General features: G+C 47.2%; 1 protein-coding gene across 1 annotated transcript; it reads right to left on the reverse strand.

The window, feature by feature from the left end:
• Positions 1-922: 922 nt before the first annotated feature.
• On the reverse strand, positions 923-25,251 carry rnf213a (ring finger protein 213a). The gene is made up of 67 exons (XM_057014201.1): positions 25,009-25,251; positions 24,159-24,274; positions 23,365-23,501; positions 22,517-23,107; positions 22,291-22,424; positions 22,034-22,201; positions 21,673-21,875; positions 21,291-21,586; positions 20,961-21,211; positions 20,634-20,846; positions 20,064-20,256; positions 19,928-19,983; positions 19,542-19,716; positions 19,311-19,454; positions 19,136-19,240; positions 18,935-19,057; positions 18,678-18,852; positions 18,431-18,604; positions 18,204-18,362; positions 17,502-18,127; positions 17,188-17,347; positions 16,711-16,928; positions 16,478-16,615; positions 16,218-16,382; positions 14,899-16,087; positions 14,632-14,810; positions 14,354-14,509; positions 10,669-14,268; positions 10,457-10,581; positions 10,109-10,225; positions 9,907-10,031; positions 9,715-9,837; positions 9,577-9,635; positions 9,351-9,492; positions 9,138-9,270; positions 8,869-9,060; positions 8,647-8,774; positions 8,417-8,574; positions 8,121-8,327; positions 7,834-8,021; positions 7,636-7,756; positions 7,436-7,536; positions 7,180-7,362; positions 6,932-7,098; positions 6,752-6,854; positions 6,562-6,676; positions 6,286-6,487; positions 5,988-6,181; positions 5,754-5,876; positions 5,485-5,595; positions 5,170-5,412; positions 5,021-5,096; positions 4,914-4,948; positions 4,611-4,711; positions 4,377-4,533; positions 4,134-4,308; positions 3,793-3,887; positions 3,470-3,721; positions 3,206-3,335; positions 3,002-3,085; positions 2,744-2,924; positions 2,451-2,652; positions 2,278-2,355; positions 2,003-2,200; positions 1,831-1,920; positions 1,569-1,747; positions 923-1,456 (listed from the first exon to the last, which is right to left on the reverse strand). The coding sequence occupies exons 2-67, from the start codon at positions 24,253-24,255 to the stop codon at positions 1,306-1,308; spliced, it is 15,369 nt and encodes a 5,122-aa protein (XP_056870181.1). The 5' UTR covers positions 24,256-24,274; positions 25,009-25,251; the 3' UTR covers positions 923-1,305.
• Positions 25,252-25,967: the final 716 nt, after the last annotated feature.

A 25,967-nucleotide genomic window follows, 5' to 3' on the forward strand; every position in this document is an offset into this window, starting at 1 on the left:
CAGTATTTAATCGAGCAACACGGTGGAGCTGCTTCCTTCCTTGCATTTGAAGGAGAAACGAGCAAAATGAGCTCACGGAATTCACACGTGCCCACAGTCTCTCACTCGCCACATCGCCTTGGCGACCTGAGATCCTGGACACGCCCTCCGCTCAAGGTCAAACCAGATAAATATCTGTCTGTTAGAGGGCCTGTTCTGACTGTCCATCCATCTATCCTTCCTGAGCTCCTCACTGCTATACACACACACACACACACACACACACACACACACTTCCTGCTATTTGGGTTCTTTTGTAAGAGGAACCTTCTGCAGGTCACATGACTCTGCATCCCACAAAGGATGCAATAACAAAGGTTATTCATCCTCCAGTTGGACTTTTCCAGCTTCCCTACCCACAGCACCAGCTTCGAATATGAGCCCCCGCCACGCAGTTGTTTTGGCCCGGTTCCTCTTCATCAGGACCCAGAGGGGGGAACAAACATGGGGCGGAGGGAGGAATTTGCCCCATTTGCCCTCCTCCCTTTGTGTCGCTGTCCGGCTGGTTTTGAAGCCCACGGAAGTGGAAGGGAAATGATTGAGCTTGTTCACTGAGGCTTGTGTAGAACCGGCTCCTGACCCGTTTGGAAGGACCGTATGCCGTGTTGTCCCATTTGGGCTAGCGGCTAATGAGCGAGGAGACACTTGTTGCATCTCAGTTCCGTCCTTGTGGGATCGGGATCGGGATTTGCTCGGCTGCTACCAGGAAGTTTTCCAGGCCTCAGGAACGTACCTGCATCCCGGTTAGGAGTTATGCAACAAACAGAAAAGTTTGGAATTCTAAAGTCTCCTCGACGGGTTACAAATGAAAACCGCCTCCGACTGTAGATCAAGGGGAACCTTGTCTCCGATTTCAGTTGAACATGAAATAAAACAGACACACTTTATAGAAACAGCTGTCGTTTTATTAGCAGAACAAAAAGAACAGGCCGAACTTGCGAATATTTGAGCAACAGTACATAAGAGACAGATTTGAGGAATTTTCATCAGCTTCATAAAAAATAAGAAAGGCAATGCCAAAAAAAAACACTTCACATCCTCAGCGTGATTGGCCAAGACCTGAGTAGGACATTATTTCTTCATCTGCGATATCAAAATATTAAGTGTAAACTGGATTGCGTATATTGACACTTGTCAACACTAAGAAAAGAAAAACCTTGGTTCCATCATGATGAGGGTAAATGCACATCTGGAGTGTAAAGGTCCTGATTGGAGGAACACGATTGTCATGATTGGAAATTTCTGCCCGTTTTGGAGCCGATCTCTTCACTGTCTCTGACGCTCCTGTTTGAAGGCAACGATGAACTTCCAGGCTTCCACGTAATGAGCCAAGAGGAGCTCCTCGGGGAACTCCTCCATCTCGGGGGAAACGTCCAGGTCTTTGCGCTCCATGTAAGAGAAGAGTGTGACCGCAAGGCTGAAAGACACAAAGTTTGAACATTAAGCTAGCGGCCCAGGAAGGTTAGCAAATTGGCATCGCATACAACATTGTCCTCTTTTTCACTTAATACTTCTTCAGCTTTATTTACCTCCACTCGGGCTTGAAGGTGTCCTCTGCGTTCGGATTTTTAAGGACGAGCACCAGGAACTCGTGCATCTCCAGCAGGAAACCTTCAGCGCTGTTCTTAGAAAAAAAGGCCGTCAGGAGCCTGTGTTCCTCCTCGCCTAAGGCCTGTTTGTAGAGCTCCGAGACCCCTGGAAATGGATCCTGAACAACGGAGACGAGGAGAAATAATGTCAGCGGCAACATCGGTCCTGTCACACAGGTTAAGGAGCGCGGCGATGCCTTACTCTCTTGAGCTGCAGCATGTTTTCCGACTTCAGCGAGGAAAGCAGCTGCCACAGGGCGGCGCAGTGCTTCAGGCAGCACATGCTCAGAGCCTGCGGGCCAAGAACAGAGGCGGCGTCTCATTTACGACAACCTGAAAACCCCACGGACAACCGGCGCCTGGCAAACACTGACCTTCAGGATGTGAGGAGGCATCTGGGTCCCCATCTGCAGCACCTCCTCCAGATAGGTGGACAGCTGCATGTGAGGCTCCTCACTAGTCATGGAGAGGAAGCCCAGGGCCACCTCCAGCGTGGACAGGGCCTCGCACACCTCACTGTAGGACTGCAGCTCGGCAGCCACGGCCAGCATGGTGCGCATCTGGAGGGGCTCCTGCAGGGGGCAGACGCGTTTAGAAGCTCAGGAGGATGAAATAAAAGCCCCACGCGACAGATGATGCTCCCACGTACCTGCTGCACTTTGGATTTGAGGTCCCTCAGGATGACTTCATAATTGCGGTCATACCTGTTAACTAGCGTTGGAATCCCCTGTGTGTGTGGGGCGGGGGGGGGTAAAAAGGAGATGATGAATCATGTATTCAGTCCAGCCCAGTAAAGCTGCTGGACTTTGTTCCTCCACTCACCTGCAGGATGATGAGAGGTTTGCCCAGTAAGAAGCGGGAGACGAGCTGCTGCTGGATCTTGGCTAAGTCGTACTCCAGTAGCGACTCCTGACCCCTCTCAATGCTGTACTGGGTGTTGGACAGAATCAGGGGCATCAGGTCGCGCTCCAGCTCGTAGCGGATCACGTGCAGGTCGGTCAGGTCCACCGGGCTCACTCTGTAGCTGCAGGAGGAGAGCAGGGAAAAGTCAAATCCTTCTAGTCTGGGGCAGAAGAAGCGGACGCGCCGGAAAAATAAGGCTTGAGCGCCCCCACCTGGTCTCCTCGCCCATGTGTTTATCCATGCAGTACACCATGTTGTTGTGCAGGGAGATGAGGTAGCTGATGAGTGCTGTGGAGCACAGCCCGGGCCCCTGTCGCCGTGGCAACAGGAAGCTAAAGTCACTGCTGTGGTCCATGTCGCTCTGGCAGTACTCAGCCGGGATCTTAATCTCACCTACACGATAAAAGAACGCAAACTCTCTTTCAGTTGGCGCTGTTGGACGGCGCTGATGCACAGTCGCTGTTATTTACCGTTGGTCGCCAGAGAGACGCGGAGCTGATTCCAGGTTGTCAGGAAGATCCCGATGTGTTTCTTGTACCAGGCTTTCAGACCATCTGCGCGCACGAAGGAAATAAAAAGCCGTCACGTACGAGCACGAGACATATTCCCGTCCGTTGCCGACCGTTTCCCAGAGAACAGAGAGCCGCGGTTGCCGCTGGAGACAGTTTCCCTACCTGCGTTCTGAGTGTTGAGAAACTCTCTGATGGTACCAGTCTGCACGGCCACATTCTGAAACCTTTTGACCAGATTTCTCTGGAGGGCCAGGATGTCGGGGAGGTGCTTCACCAGCCGCAGCTCCGCTTCCTAAATGTCCACCAGGTTTGGTTGTTGTTGGGAGACACAGATTCAGCGTCCATTCAGGAGGAAGCCAAATTGTTCAGTTCTAATGCAACTACTCTGAAACCTGCAACACTAAGCTATGATGCGTCTGCGCTCACCTTATGCAGGAAAGTCCAGAGCACGGGGACGCTGTCTTTCCCACCATTCAGCTCTACAATGTGGGTGAGACTCTGCAGGGAGATCTTCTCCCTGCAGCTCCACACGGTAGAACAGTGGATCAGTGAATCCTTGGGAACTGAGGCCAAGAACAGGCGAGGATCTCCTCCCAAGAGCATCATGACTGGACTGGCCGACACGCGGGAGTCCGCCCGGATTAAGGCGTTCACCTCCTTCAGCTGTCTGTCCAGGTGCTGTTGAGGAGATGACAGCTGGAGAAGCGTTGCTCCTGTCACGTTTTTAAAATAAATCTCTTTTATTCTACCTTCAGTTGAGGTGCGATGATGCTGTTGTTGATTTCCATCTCCCAGCCATTTCGATACACTTTAGTGGACAGCAGATTGTCAAAAGGAGCGGGCCCTGCAGGGGGAGAGCAGGCATGTTTGACAGTGGAACCTACTTAAATCTGGCTACATTTAATCCGTTTTGTCATCACCTTCACTTAAACTGATCCCGCACTGAAGTGATTTACTAACACAAGCATGATTCTACCACTAGAGGGCACCATCTGCAGACTCGGCAGAGGCCATACATAGAGACGTGAAACAGATTCTAATTACTTGTCGTCTGACATGAAACAAGCCAAAAATGAGTTTTTTTTCTTACAACGTTGTTGTGTGTGGGGATCCAGAAGGCTGTTGATGAGAAGGTGCACCGTGCTGATGGTGTCGTCTGTCCCCTTTCCCAGACACCTGATGAGATGCTGCAGATCCTTTTTCAGGTGGGCATGCAGAAACGCACCTGGGTCAGGGACCACTGGCTTGATGATGGCTGACACAGACTAAAAAAGAACCAGGATTAGCCACTAACTAGGCCGACCACGCCATTCAAACTCCACCTTTTAATCACCTGATGGTGGCTCCTAGCGCCGAGCAGCAGAGCCATGTGAGTCAGCATGCGGATGACAGTAAAGGGAACAGGGGAGAGGCTCTTGGTGTCCAGCATGTCTGCATTGTTCCTGCGGCTGGGGTCTCCGAGGACATGGCCTGTTTGAGTGCGGTCACCTCTGTGCGAGACAGTTAATCCCATTAAAAAATATAGACTAAAATTAACAGATTCGTCTAGATATTAAAAGGGATTTACTCCAGGTTAACCACATGAAATCCCTCCAAAGGCCGGTGATCAGTTCCTCCAATCGCGGCACCACAGTCCAAACATCGGCTTCTTTCCATGGGTTGGCCACACTGGTAAAGGAAAGGGCGAGAGGTCCAAAGGCAATGAAATCTGACTGCACATGACATTTTTATTCTCAGAGGTACTGCCTCACTTAGTGTTATTATTTTAGATTTTCTAGTCCATCTGGATGAAGAGCTTGTTTTTACAATGTCTTTGTGACATACATTTGACTTATGACCGTTTAAAAGGGAATTCTATCAGAAGTCATACCTCTCCAATGGCGATGGGGTGACCGTTTGGACAATCTGTGATATGAAAATATCAAAAATGAGTAAATCTAATGTTGATGTGGACGTGTTTTAAAGTCGTTGACTTACGGTACCACTGGAGGTGTCCGAGTGCTTCTCGAGCGGCGGCTTGCATGTCATCAGGCATGCTGGGTAGGAAGGCTTTCTGCATCCACATATAATAACAATCAGTTTATTTCTGAGAATGAAAAGTCCTGTGTCCTCGCAACAGCCCGTACCTGCATGTTAGCGGGCGTGTGTGCGAGCTGCTGCAGGGGAGCGAGGACCCCCTGGTGTCCACAGAGTAAAACAGCAGCAAGGTGAATGGTCAAGTCCACCAACACGTAATGAGAGGTGGACGCTCCAGGACGAGCACGCAAAGGCCCGATTTGATTTCTGACCAGAGCCTCAGCGAAGGCTTTCACCGCTGGGTTGGTGAGAAACGTGGAGGTTTGGATGAAGGCCAGCAGAGCTTCCAACAGCTGAACAGAGAATAAAAACGCCCGTGTTAGATTAAAGCTGAAATCTATTTTTGTTGAGACGTTAAGACCTACTTCCTGCTTCAGACTGAAGCTATCGTTGGCGTCTCGGAAGAGCGCGGTGACTTCTCGGTGCAGTGCTAGCAAAAGGTAAACTGTTGTCTGCTGAGGCAAACATGCACAGCTCTGGGAAGGTGATAAGAGACAGATGTAAAAAAAAAACAGAAGCAACATCGGTCAGAACAAGAGAGGTTTAAGCCAACTAAACGTGATAGAGGCAGACAGACTCCCTTAACTAACAATGTTCAAATAAAACAAAAGAAAAAGAGGGGCAGAAAATTTACCTCGCAGGTCTGATCCAGCCCCTCCATGATGCCCTTCATTACTGCCTCGGCCACAGCGTTTCTGATCGTCTGGTACTGCTCCCCACACACAAGATACTGGTCTATCCTGGTGGGGTCGTTACTCTAGACATGACAGAAAACGCGTGATTAGTGCCTCAGAGCTACGGGTCCTTTCAGAATACAGCCCTGCCCTGACATGGAAGCTAAAGTTGAATAATGTCACAGCGACTGAACCTTTTGGAGAACTTCCTGAGGGAAGAGCCACTGTACGGCATCCACTTTCAGAAGCTTGGAGACAAAATCCACTCCACACTGGCTGCCAACCTTCCGGATCAGGTAGACGCGGTACCACTCGTTCCCGCTCCTCCTACACAAGGCCTCAACGCTGTCCAGAAATGCCTTGATCCCATTCGGACTCGTGTTTTGTGCTTATGATGAGAATAAAATGAAAACGTCTGTAAATGAGCTTTCTGTCCAACTCCAGGCCAGCTTCTCAATAAACTCCAGTGTAAATATCAGCAAAAGAACACACCAGAGGGTTTGACGTTTTCCACAATGAGGCGAGCAGCCATGTCCAGGTCCATGCGAACTCTGGCCACCTGCTGCAGATAGGCCACGGTGGCCGTCTCTGCAGACTGCGTCTCCAGGTAGTTCATCAGGAAGAAACTTTCATCCTGCAGACAAACCTGCCGCGCATCTGCTGATCTGAATTGGAACCTTTCGTACATGGAATCCTAAACGAAAGGTACGCGATTTAGAGTTTACATAAGCTCCGCTGAACAAAGGAAGGCTTTTAATGCATGTGCACCTCCAGGCAGTTGATGTACAGCAGGTACAGCTCAGTTTTGTCCGTCTTCTCCAGGATGTTACTCTGCTCGATGTGCGACAGATGCTGCTGCAGATACCCCTGGACCTCATCGAAGCTTCAGAGAAGGACAGGCACGAGTGAAGCCGTCGAAAAGAAGTGAGCAAGATTTACAGCAGGACCAGCGCCTCACCTGTACTTCAGCAGGAGTTTGAGCACTACCGAGCGAACCACTGGGTTTTTATCCACAGAGTCGTCGAAAGGTGAAAGCATCTTGGTAAGCGTTTTGCATTTGCCTGCCCGAAGAAAATGGGACTTTTTAGTGAGATCTGGCGAGTAACCCACAAGAAAAGTGGTTAAATAGGAGTCCTGCCTTGGAGGAGGGGCACGCTCTTCGCCTCCACAATGAGAAAGGACAATAAATGGCGGATGACATCAGAACAGGGCGGAGAGTTGTCCTTGAAACACACGCTGGTCACCAGGTCAATGAAGAAAGCGTTGCACTGCTTCCTGAACCGGGCGTGTTGGTTGACAAGAACCCTGCAGGAGCAACATTAAAGCAAACATCCCATCTCAGCGGAACTTCACCATGACTCGGGCGTTCTACTGTGAGTCACTGACCGGACATCTTCGGAGGGAACAATCTGGAAGTCGTCGTTGACCGGCTGCGTGCAGAGTGGACAGAACATCTGGCCGGGACACAGCCACTGTTTGAGACATGCCTGACAGTAGATGTGGTCACACGGCAGACACAGGGGGTCCTGGGGGTCTCCAATGCAAATGGAACACAGCCCGGATCCAAACCTGCAGAAAGCATCACGTGAAGAGCCAAGGCAGAGAAAACCACAACTCATGACCTTCTGAGGAGACCTTTTACCTGAAGAGGCAGTCCACAGCCTTTTCCTTGCAGATTTTGAGCAGAGCGATGACCTGCTGGAACGCTTGGTGGGTTTTAAGATCAGAGTTTTTTTCCAATATCTTCGCCAGGACAAAGAATATGACGTACAAAACAAAGAGGACAGGTCATCGGAATTGTTCCCCTGAAGACAAACACCAGGTCTGCAGGTCAGGGCTTACCTGGCCAAGTTGTCTGGTGTGTTCCAAAACTACAGGTGTCAGCTTCTTCTCCACCTTGTCGATGCCCAACAGAACATTCTCCACAAACAGAGACAGAGAAAATATCCGACTCCACCCAGCTCTGATGGTGGAAAGAAAACATGATCAGTGAGTATAACCCAAATGTCAAGGTGGAGCACTTCAGTGTCTTCAGCTTACTGGACGTTGCGGACAATGGTCTGGCTCTTCTCTCCATAGTTTCTCAGACTTTCCTCTGAGCAAACCAGCTCAATGGGAACTTGGAGTTTTTTGACCATTTGTAGCCAGGCTTGCCTTTGCTCATCTGTATCCAGCTGTCTCGGCTCCAGGCACTCCACGCAGGCCAAAGCAGCATACACGTCCAGAACCTTCGAGGGGAGAAGGTCAGCCCCACATCAAATCTTCTCATTTCAATCAAAGAGCTGTCAAAGTAACCCGAGACAGCGTTGTTTTCCTCCAAGACTCACCAGTTCGCTTCCGGTGGTGACATTCTGATTCCTCAGAAGGTGTGGGAGCACCTGGGGCTCAATACAAATCATTCTGGAAAGGTTCTGCATTCGGTTCTTGTAGTGGTGATAAGCAGCGTGAACCCACGTAAAAGATATCACTGGACTGGTGACATGGAGCTGCAGTCGCAGCTCATCGACGCAACAACACAAGGCGTTGTAGAAGAGCTGCAGAAGCCAAAAGAACTCCCATTAGGACCCAAGTCACAATGTCATTAAGGTGAAACTGAAAATGTCAATTTCTACAGAAAAATGACCTCATGGTGTTCACGACAAGTCACGTTCATCGTCATGCAGACAAAGTCCTGCAGGTAGCGTTGATAAAATTCCACCTGCATCTCCAGATTTGCTTTGCGGACGTATCGCCCGAGTGGCGTCTTCCAAAACAGCTCTTCAAAGTCCTGCTGCGTGCGGCCTGGCGTGCACATGCATTCATGTGAAAATGCCCACAGTAACGCCCAGAGAACACCCAGAGGCGGTTGTTTACCTTCCTGTTGGAGCGCGAGGACCCAGAGTTCCTCCAGGTAGTTCCTGATCCTCCAGCTGAAGGGCAGGCTGCAGCTCATCTTGTTTTGTAAAATGGAGTTTTGAACGAGGAGTGTTTTTCTGTCACTGCTGCGAGACAACAGGGGGCAAGAAAGAGCTCCAATTAGGGGAAAAACCAGCAGCGAAGGGGCCCGTTCAACGCTACAAAATTACAAGCACTGACCTGTGGTCCGGAGTTAAGTGTGGGATTTCCAACAGCTTATCGTTGCTGAAAATATCTAACCACAGTCTCTTGACAGGCTCATTACTGTCCTCATCAAACAGGATGTCCAAGTTCTGGTCACGGTCCACGACTGAAACCAGCTGAGCCAAGAGCGGAACAACCACTGTCTGGACACGCTTCCATAAGGTGTGCCTGTCACAAAGTCCCAAAAAGGTTAAAAAATCCCTCCAAAATGTGAGACTCTTTAAGGAAGCATGAGGAGACGCTACCTAAAAGTTCCTCCTTCTTGCAAAGCGTCAAAGTTTGAAGCCTCCTTGATGACCCAGTTGCGCTCCATGGTGTTGCTCTCCAGAGTCCGCAGCATTGAGTGAAGATGCGCTTTCACGGTTTGCAGGAATTCAGCTGTAGAGAGTTGGACATGAGACGCTGTCGAACGAATCTGCCGGCAGCCAAACGAGGCGCTGGCGTCGCCATTGTGTCACCTTTTATTTCGTCGTGGTCGCAGAGGAGCGTCAACAGAATCTCAACCCTCTGCGCGCTGCGGAGGCCGCTGTCGCCCTGGTCCCTCAGCATCCCAGCGGCGCTCTGCACACAGCTGCGCACCAATGCAGTGGTGTCCACAGCCTGTGGGGCACAATCAAACAGCTGCACTAAGCATTAAGCAGATTTCAACTAAATATGCTTATTTTCTCTAATTTGCGGGCTCACAATTTCCTCTGGGTCCACTTCCTCCTGCTCCTCAGTGTACATGGACTCAATCTCCATGGCTACAGAAACGATAGGGTTCACCTCTACAATTACCTTTAATAGCATAGCGCTTGTATCTAAGCACAGTTGTTTAATTACCTTCAGCTGAACTCATCATGCTTTCAAACATCTGACTGATTGTCATGTTCTGCAGCGCTTTAATGTCTGACACCATGTCTTTGGATCGGCGGAGGTCGTCTATGTGAGCGGCTCTCCAAACGCCTGTGGACGCACACATGTTTAAAATCGTCCTTCTTTTGCCACGGCAGACTCTTTCTTTTGTGCTCTCACCTCCATGAAAGCCATTGTAGGAAGTGCCGCCTTCCATTCGTGGCAGTCGGGTGATGAAGTAGACAAAGACTCTGCTTCCCGTGTTCTGCTGAGTCAACTTGTTGATTTCATTGAACGATGAATGTCTGAGGAGAGGAGCAAAGCTCAATGGGGCACAACCGAGCAGGTGAGCATGCCAACAGGGTGGAAACGTTGGACCTACTTGGCGGATATGATGAGCTTGGTGCTATCGGAAGCTTCGTCAAAATCACACTGGATAATGAGGATCTTGTTGCAGGGCCTATTGGTGTCGCCGGCTTTTCCAGATGTGAGAAAGGTCCTAAAAATGGGATTTGGTTTTAAGTTTGGGGGAATGTTTCAACCTTTCTTAAGGTCTACAGACCCGCTTGCTGGACGCTCTAATTCAAACCTCAAACTGCCACCAACAGGCCAACGCCTGCATCGGCCATTAAATTCCATGGGAAAATGTGAGTTCAAAAGAGGAACTAATCTATTTTATTTTACTGTTTCAGGAGTTTTTACTTTAAATTTCTCTGCTCAATCAACTAACCTGATCTTCTTCAGGAAGGAGTGCTCAGTTTCAAACTGCTGCAGCGAGAGAAGCTCCACACCCTTCGCCATCTCCTTCAGTGGTTCCAGCTCAGACACTGTCAGGAGTCTTGAGAACGTTGTCACCTGTACAAATAGAGGACAGCGTTTGAGTTCTCCGGCTTGCCTCGGTCGGCGGTAGAAGCTGGTGCTGTGTGATAAGTTGAGGGTTACCTCTGTGAAGGTGGAGCTGCACATGTTGTCCTGCCTCATCTGAGAAACAATGAAGTCAGCCAAGCAGCTGCTGCTCTGCTCCTGAAAGTAGACCGTGGCCAGATGTTCGCTCTCCACTCTGGGAAGGTCCGTGCAGTCCAGTCGCACAACCGAGTCTGGGGTCGCACACTTGAGCATTAGGAGTTTTGCCTCATCCAGAACCCTCCTGTCGTGATCAGCTTCGTCCCCGATGTCCTTGTGCTTCTCGATGACCTGAAGTACAACCGAAGCGCACATGTCCGAGTGGTAGCCGATGAAGACGTCCGCCTGCTGGTACCTGTAGGTCACGGTAGTGTTTTGACCATTGACGGACACAAAAAGAGCCACCCATTTCTCCAACTCTTCCACCATCCTCTTCTGTTCAGTTTTCAGAACGGTGTGGATATCGAGGTAATGTTTCTCCAGCCTGTTGATGAGAGGAATGGGAAACTGCTTGTAAACCACGTCCCTCTCCTCAATAACAATGAGCCGGAAGTTCCTGTGCACCCGGCATTTCACACGGTGGCTCCCCAGTCCGAGATCCACATATTTCTGGTCTCCTAAGCAGACGTAGTACTGGTTCAGGGCATCATAGAGACTTTCGTAGAGATTCTGCAAGTTCAGAAGCACAACAGTCTGACCGGTCTCCATGCAGATCTTCACTCTGTTGATGTTGCGGCAGATTTGGGTATACTCTTGGTCTTTTGGGAAACTAGATCCAAAGATGATTTCCGGCAGACAGTTTTCAGAAAAGACCGTCTGCTGAAGAATCTTTAAGGCTGCACAATTCCTCGTCAGCACCAGCAGGTATCGGCATTCTTCATCATGTCCGGCTCCCTGGATGTTTTCCCGCACAAACTCGATGGCGTTGATATTTTCGAGGCTTGGTGCGACTGGCAGCCATGTGGTAAAAACGGCAACTGTGTCCACGCTTTGCTTGCCACTGAAATTTCTCAGGACTGCCTTCACAGTTTCCTCTGAAGTGGGCTTCCTCTGAGAGGATTTGGCCACTGCAAAAATCATCTTTATTAAGCTGTAATAGTCACGCAAACCAAAGAACCCTTTTCCTTCCCCTCTGCAGATTTTCAAGTAAGCTCTTGCAAGCGGTTGGAAAAAATCCCTGATCTTCTCCAAAATCATCCCGTCCGACCTGCATATGCCTTTGGCAGTCTCAATGAGCTCCTTCTCATCAGGGTCGCCACGGGAGACAAAAATGCCTCTGTTCATCTTGGCAGGATCCAAAGCCCAGTTGGAGATACCAATGAATCCCACCTTTTTGTGCGGGAGCGGGTCATCGTCGATGCATCCTTCCTCCAACAGCGGGTGAAGCGTTTTAAGCGGCATCTTGGGAGAATCCTCGGCTAAGCCAATCTCATCGAGGACCACCACTCTGGTGTACTCGGCCAGGTTCTTTCCTTTCTGGAAGCGTCCGCATTGCTTGAATATATTAATGATTCCTTCGGGGGTCGAGTGAGGGCTACACTGGAAGGACACCAAATCGACCTGTTTCAGCATTTTGTAGAGGTCAGAATGCGCCGCCTGGCCCTGCATCGCATCTGCTACAAGAGTCTTGGAGAGAGATTTGGAACTTCCGGGTTTCCCAACCAGGAAGAGGGGGATTCTCAGCTCAATGCAGAGAACCATCATGAAGACGTTCTCTTTCAGGGCGCTATTTCTTGCAATAGTATTCCCCATTGGCACGCCACTCAATAGTAAATCCTGCATGAGGGAGATTTCCTGCATGACCTTAGCTTGGTTATATCCCTGTGGTAGGCTTTTGCTGACAATCTGTCTGTATTTCTCCTTATATTCCAGGCAGGCATGGTAGCAGACACCTATGGACATCACTAGGGACCAAACCACAGGATCTCTGACACTGGGTTGTCTCTGGCATCTGTCATTATTCTCTGCATTTTGTCTTCTATTATATTCTTCAAGTTCTGCAAACAACTTGACATGATGCTCAATAAACCAAACGAAACACTGCATGCAACGCTCCACGTCTCTCAGGCTGACAAAGCTGCATTCATCGCACCTCTGCCGCATGTATTTCTGCGATGCCGAAAGCACTTCGGTGATCATTTTGATATGAACCCGATCGATCGCGTTGCTTTGGGCTACCCGTTGTACAATCTGCTGGATGTATATTTTCTCTGTCTGATCATTCAACTGTCCAAAGTCCCACACCAGAGGTATCATGCTGGGCGGCAGCGCCTGGACTCGATAGACCAACTGGCGGAGAGGGATGGAACCGAGCTTTTCGTCTGTCTTGTCAGCTCGAACTCTGTATCCGAGGCCTGCGGACTCTAACCTCTGAATCATCTCATCTTTATGTTTTCGATAAGGGTTGCACGCTGCGATAATTTGCAACCTGTTGTCCTGTGTGAAGCTCTCTCCCCTGATGGTCTTATCACAGAGGACCTCTTTAATGCTGCTGATGGCCTCAGTAGTGTTGGCCTCATCAAAGAAGAGCACAGAGTCAAAGTTGTAGTCTTGATTGTTGATGATTGCCATGCATTCAGCTTCCCTGACTTTGGAGTAAATCATCTCAGAAGTTGTTCCACCATGAACTTTCACCAGTTTCATGTTGTCAGTGGCCACTCCACTTCTCTGCAGTTCACAAAGGAACTTAATGAGCCTTGTCTTTCCACAGCCCGTCTCTCCCATGATGATGACAGGGATGCCACATCTGAATCGCATATGAATCGCGAGCATCTTCAGAATGTTGTCAGTCGTGAGCTCGTACGTTTCGTCGGGGTCCGTCGGCCACTGGATTCCAAGGACGCGGCAGAGTCGCTCTATTTTCTCCCCTCTTTGAAGGCCATCAAAGTCAATGTTGAAAGGGACTCCCTGGAGCTTCAGGTTTTCATACAGCTGTATTGTCATGATGTTCTTTTTTATCACCCTTTGAGATGAAGGATCAATGGCATCAACATAATTCTGTCCATTGGGCTGAAGATGAAAACCAATAAAGGTCATGGACTCGTGGTCGTCGTTGAAGAAAATGTAGGGGTGCAGTTCAGTTTCCCATCTCTTTCTGATCTGAAAGGGAGCCAGGTCTTCATCTCGCATTCCAGTCAGATTCAGAGACAGCCTGCCAGGGCTCTGATCGGAGATGCTCAGTGACGGAGTGGCAAAGTCTTTAGCCATCAGAATCATAAAGTCCACCACAAAGGTTTTAAATCCAGTCAGCAGGTCTCCAGTAACTGCAGGATTACAAAACACGGATGTCTCGCAGTCCCTCAGCTGATGGTTCAGGAACCACACAAAATTTCTTAGCTCGGCCCAAGATGGGTCCGAAACTCCACAGTACAGGAGAAATATCTGTAGACATTCCACATGGGACCCTTCAACACCTTTAAACCTGAAGGAATCAAGGTCACAGTGGTTATGAAACCGCTGGAGGTACTGATAAGGCCGCTGAAAAGCCTCACTCCTAAATATCTGGTCATCCATTAACGGGTCATCGCCATTTCCATCTGTGAGGTCGTCCCGTTTCCCCATTTCATGGTTTACCACTTCATTGGGTGGTCGGCAGAAAATAAATGGAAACATGTTAAAGAAGATCTTCCCAGTTTGAGCCTATCAGGGAAAAAGAGATGAGAGCATGAACGGTGGTTTTAGATGAACCGAGGCATTAGGCGTGTCCACAATAGTTTGAACTTGCCTGGCTCGAAGGATTTCTCTCTGCCTTGACAGTCGGCTGTAAAACCTCTATGAGATACAGCTGGTTATCGCGGCACTTCCACATCTTCCCCTCAGAATCCATCAAGTAGCGCAGAATCAAGAGTTTAAAGAGAAACTCATGGAGACCCTTCCGAACCTTCAAATTATTATGAACCGGCGCTACATTAGATTCAATGAACATCGAGGAAGCATGACATGCGCTACCTCGGCAATCATAACAGAGGTACGAAGACCCTCGTCAGCGGGATTAAAACTTACCGAGGACGTGACGTCAAAATGGAACAACACGGGTTCTGTCCACGTGGGGGTGGTCAGTAAAGACCGGAGCACATCATCCTCATCGATGACGGGGTTAATCAAGCGAATGCACTTCAACACTGAAGACTTGGCAGAATGTTTCAGCCTTTCGTACAGCCTCTTGATGTAGAGAGATTTTCCTGTTATAGCAAATAAGAATAGTCTAGAGTGAGAAAAATTTAGCTTAGTGCAAATTTCAAGTCTGACAAAAAGTACTGGTGCACGCACCAACGCCAGCCCTCTGTGATGAGACGACCCCAACGCACAGTCTGTCTTTGAATGCAGCTGCAGCGCTGCTCCGGTTTTGTGGGACAACAAAGTGTCTGTGGAGGTACTGCCGGAGCCTCTCCACCGACTCCTGTGGAATCACGTGGACTCTGTTCTGGCTGAAGGCAGAAGGAATGTAGCTGTGCTCTCTTTCTGTGCTGCAGATGATCACAAGCCTGTAGTCTTTCCTGCTCTGCATTTTCATCTGCTGGAAAAATTTCTCAACCTTGGAGCTGACGTCATAAGTGAGCAGGTCTCCGAACAGCAGAGAGTATATCTTCTGACCCTTGTAGCCTGTGCTGAGGCACCGTCGGAGGAATATCTCCACCTGCTCGTATGGTGTGGAGGGGGTGCAAAGGAGAACCTCGTCGTACGTGGGCAGGGGTTGATCTTCGCTGCTCATATAAATGGAAAGGCATGCTGTCAAGATGTCACTGTGGGGGCAAACAATGAGGTTTGGGTTTCCAGGGACCAGGCCTTTGGGAAGCTGCCTATTTACCAATCCCACTGTAACATCACTTTCACTGGCTTTGTCAGCCAGTAATTGCAAAAGTCTTCCCAAACTTTTTATATCAAGAATGTGAGGCAGGAAATTCTTCATGTCTGCCATGTAAGCATCCCATATCTGATCAAATTTCTGCACAGCTGAATCCACACAAGGATCCAAATCATTTTCTGGTTCAACAACGTCATTTTCTTCTTCAGGCTTAGTAAGAAGCTCATACTGGAGGGTGTGCTTGACCTGTCTCAAGTCTGAAGCTGTGCAGTCCGGCTTTACGAGGGACAACATCATGAGAACTTGGTCCTCTACGTCGCTCACATTCTGCTGACTGAGTTTGCTGCACAAGTATACGATCTGTTCAGCTGTGTAGCAGTTCAGGTAGTAATACTGTAACCTCTGTTCTCTTACAAAACCCGCCCAATCCTTCAAACCCTTCTCCATTTTCCTGCAGAGCTCTGTCAGCTGTGTGTCTATGCTGCCCTCCAAAACAACACTGTCAACATTATCCAAGTGGAAGTCCATCACGATGCTGGGTTCTTGGCTGTTCAAGCAGCAGCGGATTCGTGCTTCCCAGTGTTGGACCAGCGGATTCCCCGCAGTGTAGAGGGTAATGAAGGTCTCACAAAGTCTTTGCACTCCATCAAAAACCTAAAAAAATGTGGAGCAAATTCAATGATTTAAGTGTGCAAAGTATACAGCTACAGAAGGGGGAAAAAATCACTTGAATTGTTTGTAGTCACACTTATTGAGGAAAAAGATGACACTATGAGAAACACACCTCTGCGAAGTGATCAACTTCATTTTGGCCTTGATCCCCTTTCCCGGACATGAGCATGAGTTTGTTTTGCAGCTCTCGTAGGTCCTCCAGAGAGTAGCAGCGCATCTGCTGACCCTCGTCATTCTCCTCCAGAATCTGCAGCTTCAGGACAGTGTCGAGGCTCACCTGGAATAAAAAGGAAGCAAAAGCAATGCAATTATTTTTTTAACCTTAACCATGACCTCTGGGCTGCATGGCCAACGTGATGATTTATGATGTACCCGTTTCTCCCTCGGTGCACTGATCAGGTAAATGCCCTTATTGTTGATGGCCGATGCTAAAGAGAGAGACGAGAGCTCCACCGACCCATGGCTGTCTTTGACGGTCTTCAGCCATTCCAAATGGCGAGCCGTGTCCCGCTTAGAAAAGAAAAGCACCCCTTAAGTATTTCTGTCTCTTGGCAACAGTGAGACACAAGCATACAGTGTTGCACTTAAACGTGACCTCATCTTACCAGTTTTTTGGGAAGATTTGGATCGTTTTCCAAAGCTCTCCAGAGCTTCTTGACCACCTCTTGGAAGACATGAAAATCAGAATCTGGTTTGAGCTCGTACAGCATGGAGGAGTACCCGAGGACGGCATCGTGGAAGCACGCAACGCGATCCACATCCATGTCGTTCTCTCCAGCAGAGATGGAGGCCAGGTCGACGAAAACCTTCAACTCATTGATGTCTGAAAGGAAAACACTGCCTTTTCATGCTACTGGCATATGGAAGGGATACTAAATATGCCTAATTCTGAGGTAAAAAAAAACTTGTATACATAAAATTTAAACATTTGAGCAAGTAGATGTTGCTGTTGGTCATAAAATACTCCAAAATTAACGAAATTAATGTTTTTCTACTACATCCCTTCATTCATTCTGAATATTAGAGGAGTGCTCCATCAGATACCTGGGGATGGAAACAGAGCCGATAATGTCGACGCCTACCTTCGAGAGCGTCCTTCACCCATTTTACAAAATGCCTCCTGAGTCCCAGCTCTTCTAGACACAGTCTGCGGGGCTCGTTGATGTCAACCAAAATCTTTTTCGCCTTCATCAAATTGTTGTCGATCCGATTGAGCTGCTCATTCTGAAAGTCCACGTGATTCTGAAGGAGGATAAAGAAATCCGGCGTTATCATCTTCATCGCACATCACTTAAGGGGGAATTTACCATCCCCGACTCTTCTCTGCGTTTCACCTTCTATCTATTATCTTTCATAAACTAAAAAGTGTAATATTTTCAGAGGTGCAAATCCTTACGACTTCTCTCAGCGTCTCCAGGACCCTGAAGTCTCCCTGGAGGCAAAGCGTCTCTTTCACCATCATGATCATTTCAGCCGAGGCCACAGCGAGGTGAAGTTCGTGGTACTGCTCGATCTGTTGGACCCTGCTGTGAATCCACTGTTCGTCACTCTTTTCTTCGATTCTATTCATGATGAGTAGTTCCCGAGTGAGCCCTTCATAGTTGCCCTTAAAGGTGCCAAACAGCTGGTTTATGTCTTTCAGCTTTATTTGGCCTCCTTTTAGAAGCTCATAGATACTTTGATACATAGAATACGCTGGCTGGAAAATCCTTTTGCGTATCTTTTTTGATGTTGCCGTCCTGTTTCCTGTTGCCAATTCCTCATCCTCAGAATTGTTGGCCTTCATTTCTTCTGCGGCTACTTGTTTAGCTACTTTCTCCCAGCACACATTGAACAGATGGCTGTCCTGCAAAGTGTACAGATCCTTTGCCATGTCTCTGATTTTTCTATCCAATTGGAAATAGGTGACCACTCCAGTGTTATCAGTGGGTAAATGGTCGACCTGATGAACCTCCATGAAATCCCTCAAGCACTTGGACTCGATGACGACCTGCTGTCGTTCTACCATTTCATCCACGCTAACTATCACAGAGATAAAACAGAAATGATAAATCCATGTAGGTTCCAATTGGGAGGAACTGGTGTGTTTGGGACGTACCTGTCATGTAATCCTCCAGCTTGAGAGTCATTGTTAACAGGATGTTGAACAGCTCCTTCTCGTGGTACACTGCTTTCACTTCAGTCTGACGGCACTCCATCAACCTTTTCATTTTGTCCTTGTTCTGGTAGCGTTCGATCCCAGGGAAGCAATCTGCAGCTGTGGATTTTTAAACGGCCGTCAGGACCCAGCCACCACATCAGTCCTCCTTCTACAATGATTATTACCGATCTTCAGGAGATCCAGGTAAGCCTCTTTCTTCTCCAAAATCACGTTCAGCAGGGCAATCTTGATGTTTCCATCGGCCACATCATCGCTGATGGCCACAAGGGCTGAAATGGCTGCGTCCATTTTTTTTTTGGCTTCCTCGGAGAGCTTCGCAAGCACGTTCTTTTCAGCGCCTGAAATGACAACGTCGCCCGCTTGTAAACGGTGTCCCACATAAAAACTTGTCACTTGTAACTTCCTTTTTACCGTATAGCTGGAAAATGTGTTTGGCAGCAGTCCAGGAGAGGAGGTGCTGAAGAACCATTCCGTCATCATGGTGAGGGGTTTCGCTGGGCCAGGACTTCTCAATGATCGCTGAGATGAGTCCCACAAACTTCCAGTTTACTTTAATCCTCTCCAAGATTTGTCCTTCATTCTTGTTCTGCGTGGGAGGAACAGGAAGCAAAACATGTGATGGCGATACACGTTACTGCGCACTTTCGTGTTTTTGTTCCCGGCCCTACCTGGCACAAGGATGGAACAGCCTCAAGAGCACACATCTCAATGATGGCAGCAACACATGGAGCTGAATTTTCAAGACTCTCTATCCCTGAGCAGTAATATTCAATTTGTTTGCGAGCAGATTCCTGATACATAAAAACAAAAAAATCCAGTCAACATTTCAGATTTGGAGGTGGTGGAGGTGTGAAAAGCGTGCTACATACTCTTTGGTATATGCCCTTAAACTCCTTTGAGAACGTCTCTCTCCAGCTTTTGGTGTATTCTTCATGAGCGAAGCAGATGGAGATGATGTTGTTCCATAATTGTATCTTGCAAAAGAGCCATTTTCTGTTAAAAACTGTTGGATTTATATTTGTGTATTGACAGAAAGCTGCTCACCTCAACATCTGCCGACGCCGAGGAAAAAAAACCCTTGCTCAGCAAATTCTGTTTGAAGGAGCGGGCCATCCAATTTCTAATGATGGACTTTGCTTGGGAGACACAGTCATTTACATTCTGTTGCTCTGCCTTCCCCTCAGGACTCTGAGAATATCAGATAATACGGTATCTGAAACCAGTTAAACTGACAGAAACATTGACATTTTCTGTTCCAACACATTTGTCACAAACCTTTGGTGCATTTCGGTGAACAAAGTCTGTCACTAATGCCAATATGTTCATACATATTAGAGGAACATCTGGGTAGTTCTGGGTATAAGATTCAGGTTTCACCCCTTTGCAGAGTTTGTCCAAAAGTTTCACGATCATTGTGAGGCAGGATTGCCTGTATGCCCCTGTGAAGCAGCTGGGAATAAAAGACAAAGACAAATTAATGTCTTGTTTTCAGCCCCTGTCGGCAGGGGGCGCTTTGGGCAGGTTTCTTCCAGGAAAACCCTAAGGGCTCAGTGGGTTAAAGCTCTAAACGTAAATAGCCCCAAAACTTCAAACAACCCCAAAGCTTCCCAATGTCTAATGCAAAAAATTTCAGAAGGAAAATATTGGAAAGGAGAAACCACCTGTATTTGTCCTCAACAAGACGCCCGTGGATGTGTTCAAGAACAGCAGATACTGTCTGTAAAACAGAAATCCCAGTTTTCAATCTCCATTTTAAATGACAAAAGACATCATTTTCAGACCCCAGCTCCCTTTTACCGTTACTGAGTGTGAGCTAATTTCCGTCGGAGTGTTATTGAAAACGACGACAAGCATGTCCAAGAGCTCCACGTTGACCTGCCCAGCACACTCCACCAGTTCGTCGAGTGAGATCAGATACAGGCAGGAACGCACCAGTATGGGATCCATCTTGATCAGGTAGCTGCGACTTTTCAGTGCATTCACCATTGCCCTGCACAAATATGACATACAGCAAATGATAACTGGAATCCTGAATGGATTTTAGGTTAAGAAAATATTAGATAGTTGTACTAGTGGTGAGTATCGAAAGGTAAAAGCAAAGATCAGAACAATTACACGTCTTTGTATGGCAAAACATCATGATGGGAGTTATGTGAATATAAATGCCCCTTTATCTTTCATCATCTACCCAAAATTTTCAAAGAACTGGCAGCTCAGATGAAAAGGCTCGGTACTAGTTGGTAGAGTGGTAGGAGCCTGGAGGGGCTGTTTGTTAGCATACACTCAGCCTGATTTGAATATATTTTTCAGAACTTTGAAATGTGGGTGGAAAAGGGGCCAATGAGGCAAAGACCTGGGGTGGCTTACTGTTTCTGCTGACTGTTCATGTTTCTGAAGGTCCCGACCTCAAGGCCTTCCAGACCTGCCCAGTTGGGGCCATATTTGATCTTTACAGGGTCAGGTTCTTCAAAGGGCTTGATGGTTCCATTGAGGATGTGCCTCAAAGGCAGGACCAGAATCCAGTTGGGGTTTCCGGTTTTTTTCACAGCATTTATCAGCGAGGCCAATTTTTCTGACAAACTGGAGCAAAGTTAACTCTTTGAGCAGCAAAGACACACAGCAAGACTCTATACTTGAGTCACGAATACTGTATTTTGGTATTTGTGGGGGGGAAATAAAAAAACTAAAACATACCCTCTGAGAAAAGGCACCTCTTGTGAAAAATCGGCCCAATAGTTTGTGAAATCTTCCTTCGTCATTTGGGGCAGGCAGAGTGCAGCGCAGAGGCGAAAACATTCAGCGTCTTTCAGTCCGATACTGTAACCCTGACACACACTCAACATGACCACAGCGGCTCTGAGGGGGTCCAACCCGTACACAAGTCCTCCATGCTCCTGCTGAGGAAGCAACCCATGCACCATGAGCTCCTTCAGCATGTTCTTCACCTGGAAAAAGAAAGAATCTGTTCATTTACCTGTGTGTCCCTGCACAGCCTAGAAACTCGGCCAATTTTGCGGCACTTACATTGTCTTCTCCGTAGTCTAAGGACAGCCATCTCTTTGGTTTTTCCTCATACACAAATGGTTTTGAATAGACCTCAAAGAACTGCTTCAGCTGGAGCCAAAAGTTTTTCAAGTTGACATCAGTCCAGCTTTTAAGAAGTTCAAAAATGGTCTCCAGCATCACATTTCCTGCGATCTGCCTCCCTTTTATCAGACCTTCCCTTTGTTCCGACCCAAAAAAAAATTTCACTGATTTTGTAAACTGTTGCACTTTGGTTGGCTGCACACAGATGATGTCATCGTACTGATGCCAGTCACCTTTACAAAGAAACGCAAGAAAAGGCCTCATCGTATTAATGGTAATATACGATTAATACAGCTGGAGAGTGTAAAACTCTAGTTACCGTTGGAATCCAGGAGGGTTTCCTTGACGAACAGGCATCTGTTAGTAATGTCTGTAGAATCTTGTTTGTATATAAACTCATATTCGTATTTGTTTTTCTTTGCCTTGTAGACAACGTATTTGTACGGTATGGATATCATTGTCGCTTGTTTTTTACATGCTGGCAGGCTGCCTTCTACGAGGAAACCGTGTTCTCCGAGGTCTCTGCGGGGGAAAAGAATGGATTCACATATTTAAACAGCACCCACAAAGTGGACCCGTATCAAAATCTATGTATCAGAATACTAATGAAAGCACCGACGACTCTTCATGAAAACGCAAATCTGTGTCATACTTAAATTCTCCCATAACCCTGCTAGTACCTGGTCACGGACAGCTCAGCTATATTTTCCTTCCATGTGCCAAGGGGTGGTCCGGCCCTGACAAAGATCTGATCTTGATCCGAATCGATTTTGAAATCCTTTGATAGAACTGCGTGGAAGCACACCGTGAACCTGTTCGCTGCATCAATCGTCCTGCTACTCCTGGACCTGGAGAGCAGAACCAACCACAGACAAACGTCAAAGTGATAATGTCGGGAAAAGAAGGGTGGGGGTTACAACTGGCAGAACTACGTCACCTCTTTGGTGGAGGCGCAGCAGGAATGTCAGCGGGTATTTGGGCTACATCTGATTCTTGTTTGTCTCCAGAGTCCTGAACCTCGGCACACTCTCCTGGACCCTCTGGGTCCACACTGGAGCCAATGTTCTGGGCCTGGAGGTGGAACATTGAAGAGCAGCACCATGACTTCCCCTCCTTAAACCAACCTGCACTTTTCGCGCTTCGTGCACATTAATCAGTGTCACCTGTATTGGTGGTTGAGGCCCAAAAACCATCTTTTGCTCGGTTGTCTTCTGCTTCGACTTGTTCTTCCCCGTCTGGTTGGTCTTTCCTTGCTGCTTTCCGTTGGACTCCATGTTGGCGTTGTGGTCCAGAACAGATTCTCTTGTGTTGTTCTTGTTGGCACTCTTTGACTTTTTGCCCTCATCAGTCGGGGACATGACGCTCTTGCTCTCCTCTATGGGCCGTTCAGTCGGAGTGTCACTTGGGGCTGTTTTGACTATCTGATCCCCAGGGGAGTTCGGTTTGTCCTTCCCACTTTCTCCAGGCCTGTCTGAAGCTTCTTCTCTGTCTGTGGTCTGGTCTCTCACTGCTCCCGTTGTGTGTTCAGATGGCTCAGCTCCCGGCGTAGATGCCATAGAACTGTCCAGGCTCTCGGTGTGCGACGCCTCATCTTGGACCGAGTCTGGCCCCTCATCCATGGCATCTTTGGAATCTTCACTGCTAGACGACTCACGTCTCTTCCTTACTGACTCTTTCTGAGATGGATTAGACTGACTCTTTGGATCCATCATGGAGGAGTCATCTTTCTTATTTTTGCCCTTCTTCCTTTTTTTCTACAAAAGCCATAAAGAAAAGAAACATTACTGTATATTTCCAAACAATTCATCCTTTTTTCTCCTGATTTTTAGAGTAACTGGTGACGGGAAATCTCTCTTTTACCATTAAACATAGCAGCCAATCATAGTATACCTTCTTAACTCTACCAAGGGAGGTGGAAATGTCAGGCGCTGTTGTGGCCGAGGGTACAATTTGTAAAACATGAAAAACATGATATTAATAGCCATAATTAACAAAGCAAAAGCACACCTACCTTCTTCTTTTGCATGCTGACGTCAAAATCATTTGGCCTTTTGGGTGATACAGATTTATTGTTGTCCAACGCTGGGTTGATTTCTGATTTCTCTCTTGTATCTTCTGCTACCAAAGATTTGGGCTCACTGGTTTCATCTAAAATGCATAGAAATTCGGCCAAATGACGTCTGAAGTGATTTAAACTGCACACTCTCATTAAGTGTCTTGAAGGAGCTTCTGAGCTCTCAGTGACCATATCTTGTTTCCCATTCTTCCAGAGATAAAGCAAAGCTGAAGGGACAAACAGGCTAGATGATTCTTTTGGGTCCAAGGTTAGCATCTTCTCGTTGGGATCGGGGAAAGACAGACTGGCTGTCGCCATATATGGTTGACACACACCAGTAACCTTCCATTTGCCTCATAAACCTCTCGGTAAGAAAGTCTCATCAGAATTTATGCTGGATGAACTGTTGCTGTATCACTTTGCCTGATATCATTAAACTTCATTTCAACACAAGTCATCTGAGGCTCCTGTGTGTCACTTCCACAACTTGCTGAACAAAAAGCACCATGTCAAAACCAAGTCCTATTCCTATTTTAGATGTAAATTTAATCAAAGAGCTGGTTTGCAGGATGTACCATAAATCTATTAAAACTATCAAAACAGATTTAACAAACCATCAACTCTACAGACACAGTTTGGATTTTCTATGTTGCTCTCAGTTGTACTCATTAATTTATTAAATACATCCCACAGTGCAATCAACAATTAAATACGGAATAATGAATCAACATTCTGATAAATTTACTTACCCTGCGTGTGTTTGGTTGCAACTGACAGCCTTTTACCACACTCGCTGCAGAACTTGGCTTTCTTCCCAACACTGTGACCACAGTCTGAACACTTCATCTTCACATTTCAGTGGACTCTGCACACAAGGAATACAAGTAATGCACTAACTTCTTTCAGCCAATAAACACTATTCACTTTCGGTTTTGAGGTTTCATTTAATTGGAAATAGAGTCATGAGGCAGCAGGCAACAGTCAGAGAGGCCCTGGCCTATACAAAATGAGGGGCAGAGTGATAAAAAGTAACCATCTTCTCGGAAATATGCTTGACTTTCTCAAAATGAAACCAAATTAGGAACCACAGCGCCTAACTTTGTCACAATGTGCCAGTCTGAATCGATTTTTATGCTGCAAAATGATAAGACTGCAAAATGATAGTGACAAAATATAAATCCTTCTATTTTTATCTCATTGTCAGTGAGCAGAGAGAAGGATGAAATACTTTGTAGATTAGATTTTTTTAATGAATTTTTTATTTTAATTTTTTTAAAACGAAGTGATCCATCTTGTTAATAATAAAATATCTTTGTCAAAAGGCTGCCAGCCAATCACAACCCTGCTGCTGTGGAGTCACTTCCTGTTTTATAGAGCCTGATTTAATAAAGCAAATTTACTGAATAGTGTGTGTTTGTGTGTAAAGTGACGTTTTATTAAAACGCCGTGTAACAATTCATGCGTTTTAATACTCAAAATAAACGAGGTGGCGAAATAACTGTCCTACGTCGCTTTGATCGCATCACAAACCACAAACATGCAACGCTAATGCGAGACGAAACGTCCGACAACTGGAACATCTGAACCAATCTTACTGACCCGTGTCTTGTGTCGATGATGTCCCGGGTTAAAACGGTTTACCGGCTTGATGGGTGCTGACAGAAGGTCTGATCACCTGCAGCGTCCCCCCGTCGACTTCTCGGTCAGCCGGAGACAGCAGCCTTTCTGGCGGTCCGCAGAAGAGAAAGTTGACTAGTCATCTTTGACTTTCGTTTTGGCAGAATTGGGCGTCGACGTTATTAAGTCGCGCTGGTGTGGAGGACGGTGGATGATTGCAAACATTAAATGGTGGTGCATAGATTTATTTAGAAGAAATCATTAAGCTTAAAAAAAGATTTGACATTCAATAAACGGAAGCTGTGTTTCACGTCCAAGGTAAAATAATCTGTAGCAGCTTATTTCACAACTTTTTTGTATTATAGTTCCAGACAGGACGAACAAGGTCCATGCAATAAACACCTACAGTATGTTCTGGCGGTCATGTGCCCTGGTGTAATAAACTGACTAAAGGAGGAGACTGAGGCCGCTGCCATAAAGAAATAAAAACTCCTCACAAGGCATGATGGGGTCCCATCGTGACCCCAGCACCCTGTGGCAAACACTGGCAAGGGGATTTTCTCATCAACCCTGCAAGGCTGGCGATGGCCATGCAGTGGAATAAATGGGGACAGAAGGGAACAAAGGTTTGGTAGTTGCACCCTGATAGTTGTGTCCTTGAATGTAGAGTAAAATATAGTGGTGGGCAAGTGAAGCCTCATGAAGCACTGAGGCTTTCGAACAATTGTGCAAAACAAGATTCAAAGCTTCGAGACTTCAGTGGTGGTGACATCTGGTGGACAACTGAAGCCATAGCAACCTCTAAGCACTACTGAAGCACTGGCACTGTTTCAATCCCATGACACCAATAAAGGTTCTTTGTGTGCTCATCCAGGTGTTTTTTCATTCATACCAAATAGTGATTATATCGTCTTTACAATAAAATATGCAGATGCTCGCTC

The sequence above is a fragment of the Takifugu flavidus genome, chromosome 18, assembly GCF_003711565.1.
Source record: "Takifugu flavidus isolate HTHZ2018 chromosome 18, ASM371156v2, whole genome shotgun sequence".
NCBI classification, from domain to species: Eukaryota; Metazoa; Chordata; class Actinopteri; order Tetraodontiformes; family Tetraodontidae; genus Takifugu; species Takifugu flavidus.

Coding starts and splice junctions, on each gene's coding strand:
- rnf213a (XM_057014201.1), bottom strand. CDS start 24,255: ATGAAGTGTTCAGACTGTGGTCACAGTGTTGGGAAGAAAGCCAAGTTC. Junction 17,348..17,501: donor TGGAGACGCTGAGAGAAGTC/GTAAGGATTTGC, acceptor ATCCTCCTTCAG/AATCACGTGGACTTTCAGAA. Junction 9,493..9,576: donor AAGTGGACCCAGAGGAAATT/GTGAGCCCGCAA, acceptor TGTGCCCCACAG/GCTGTGGACACCACTGCATT.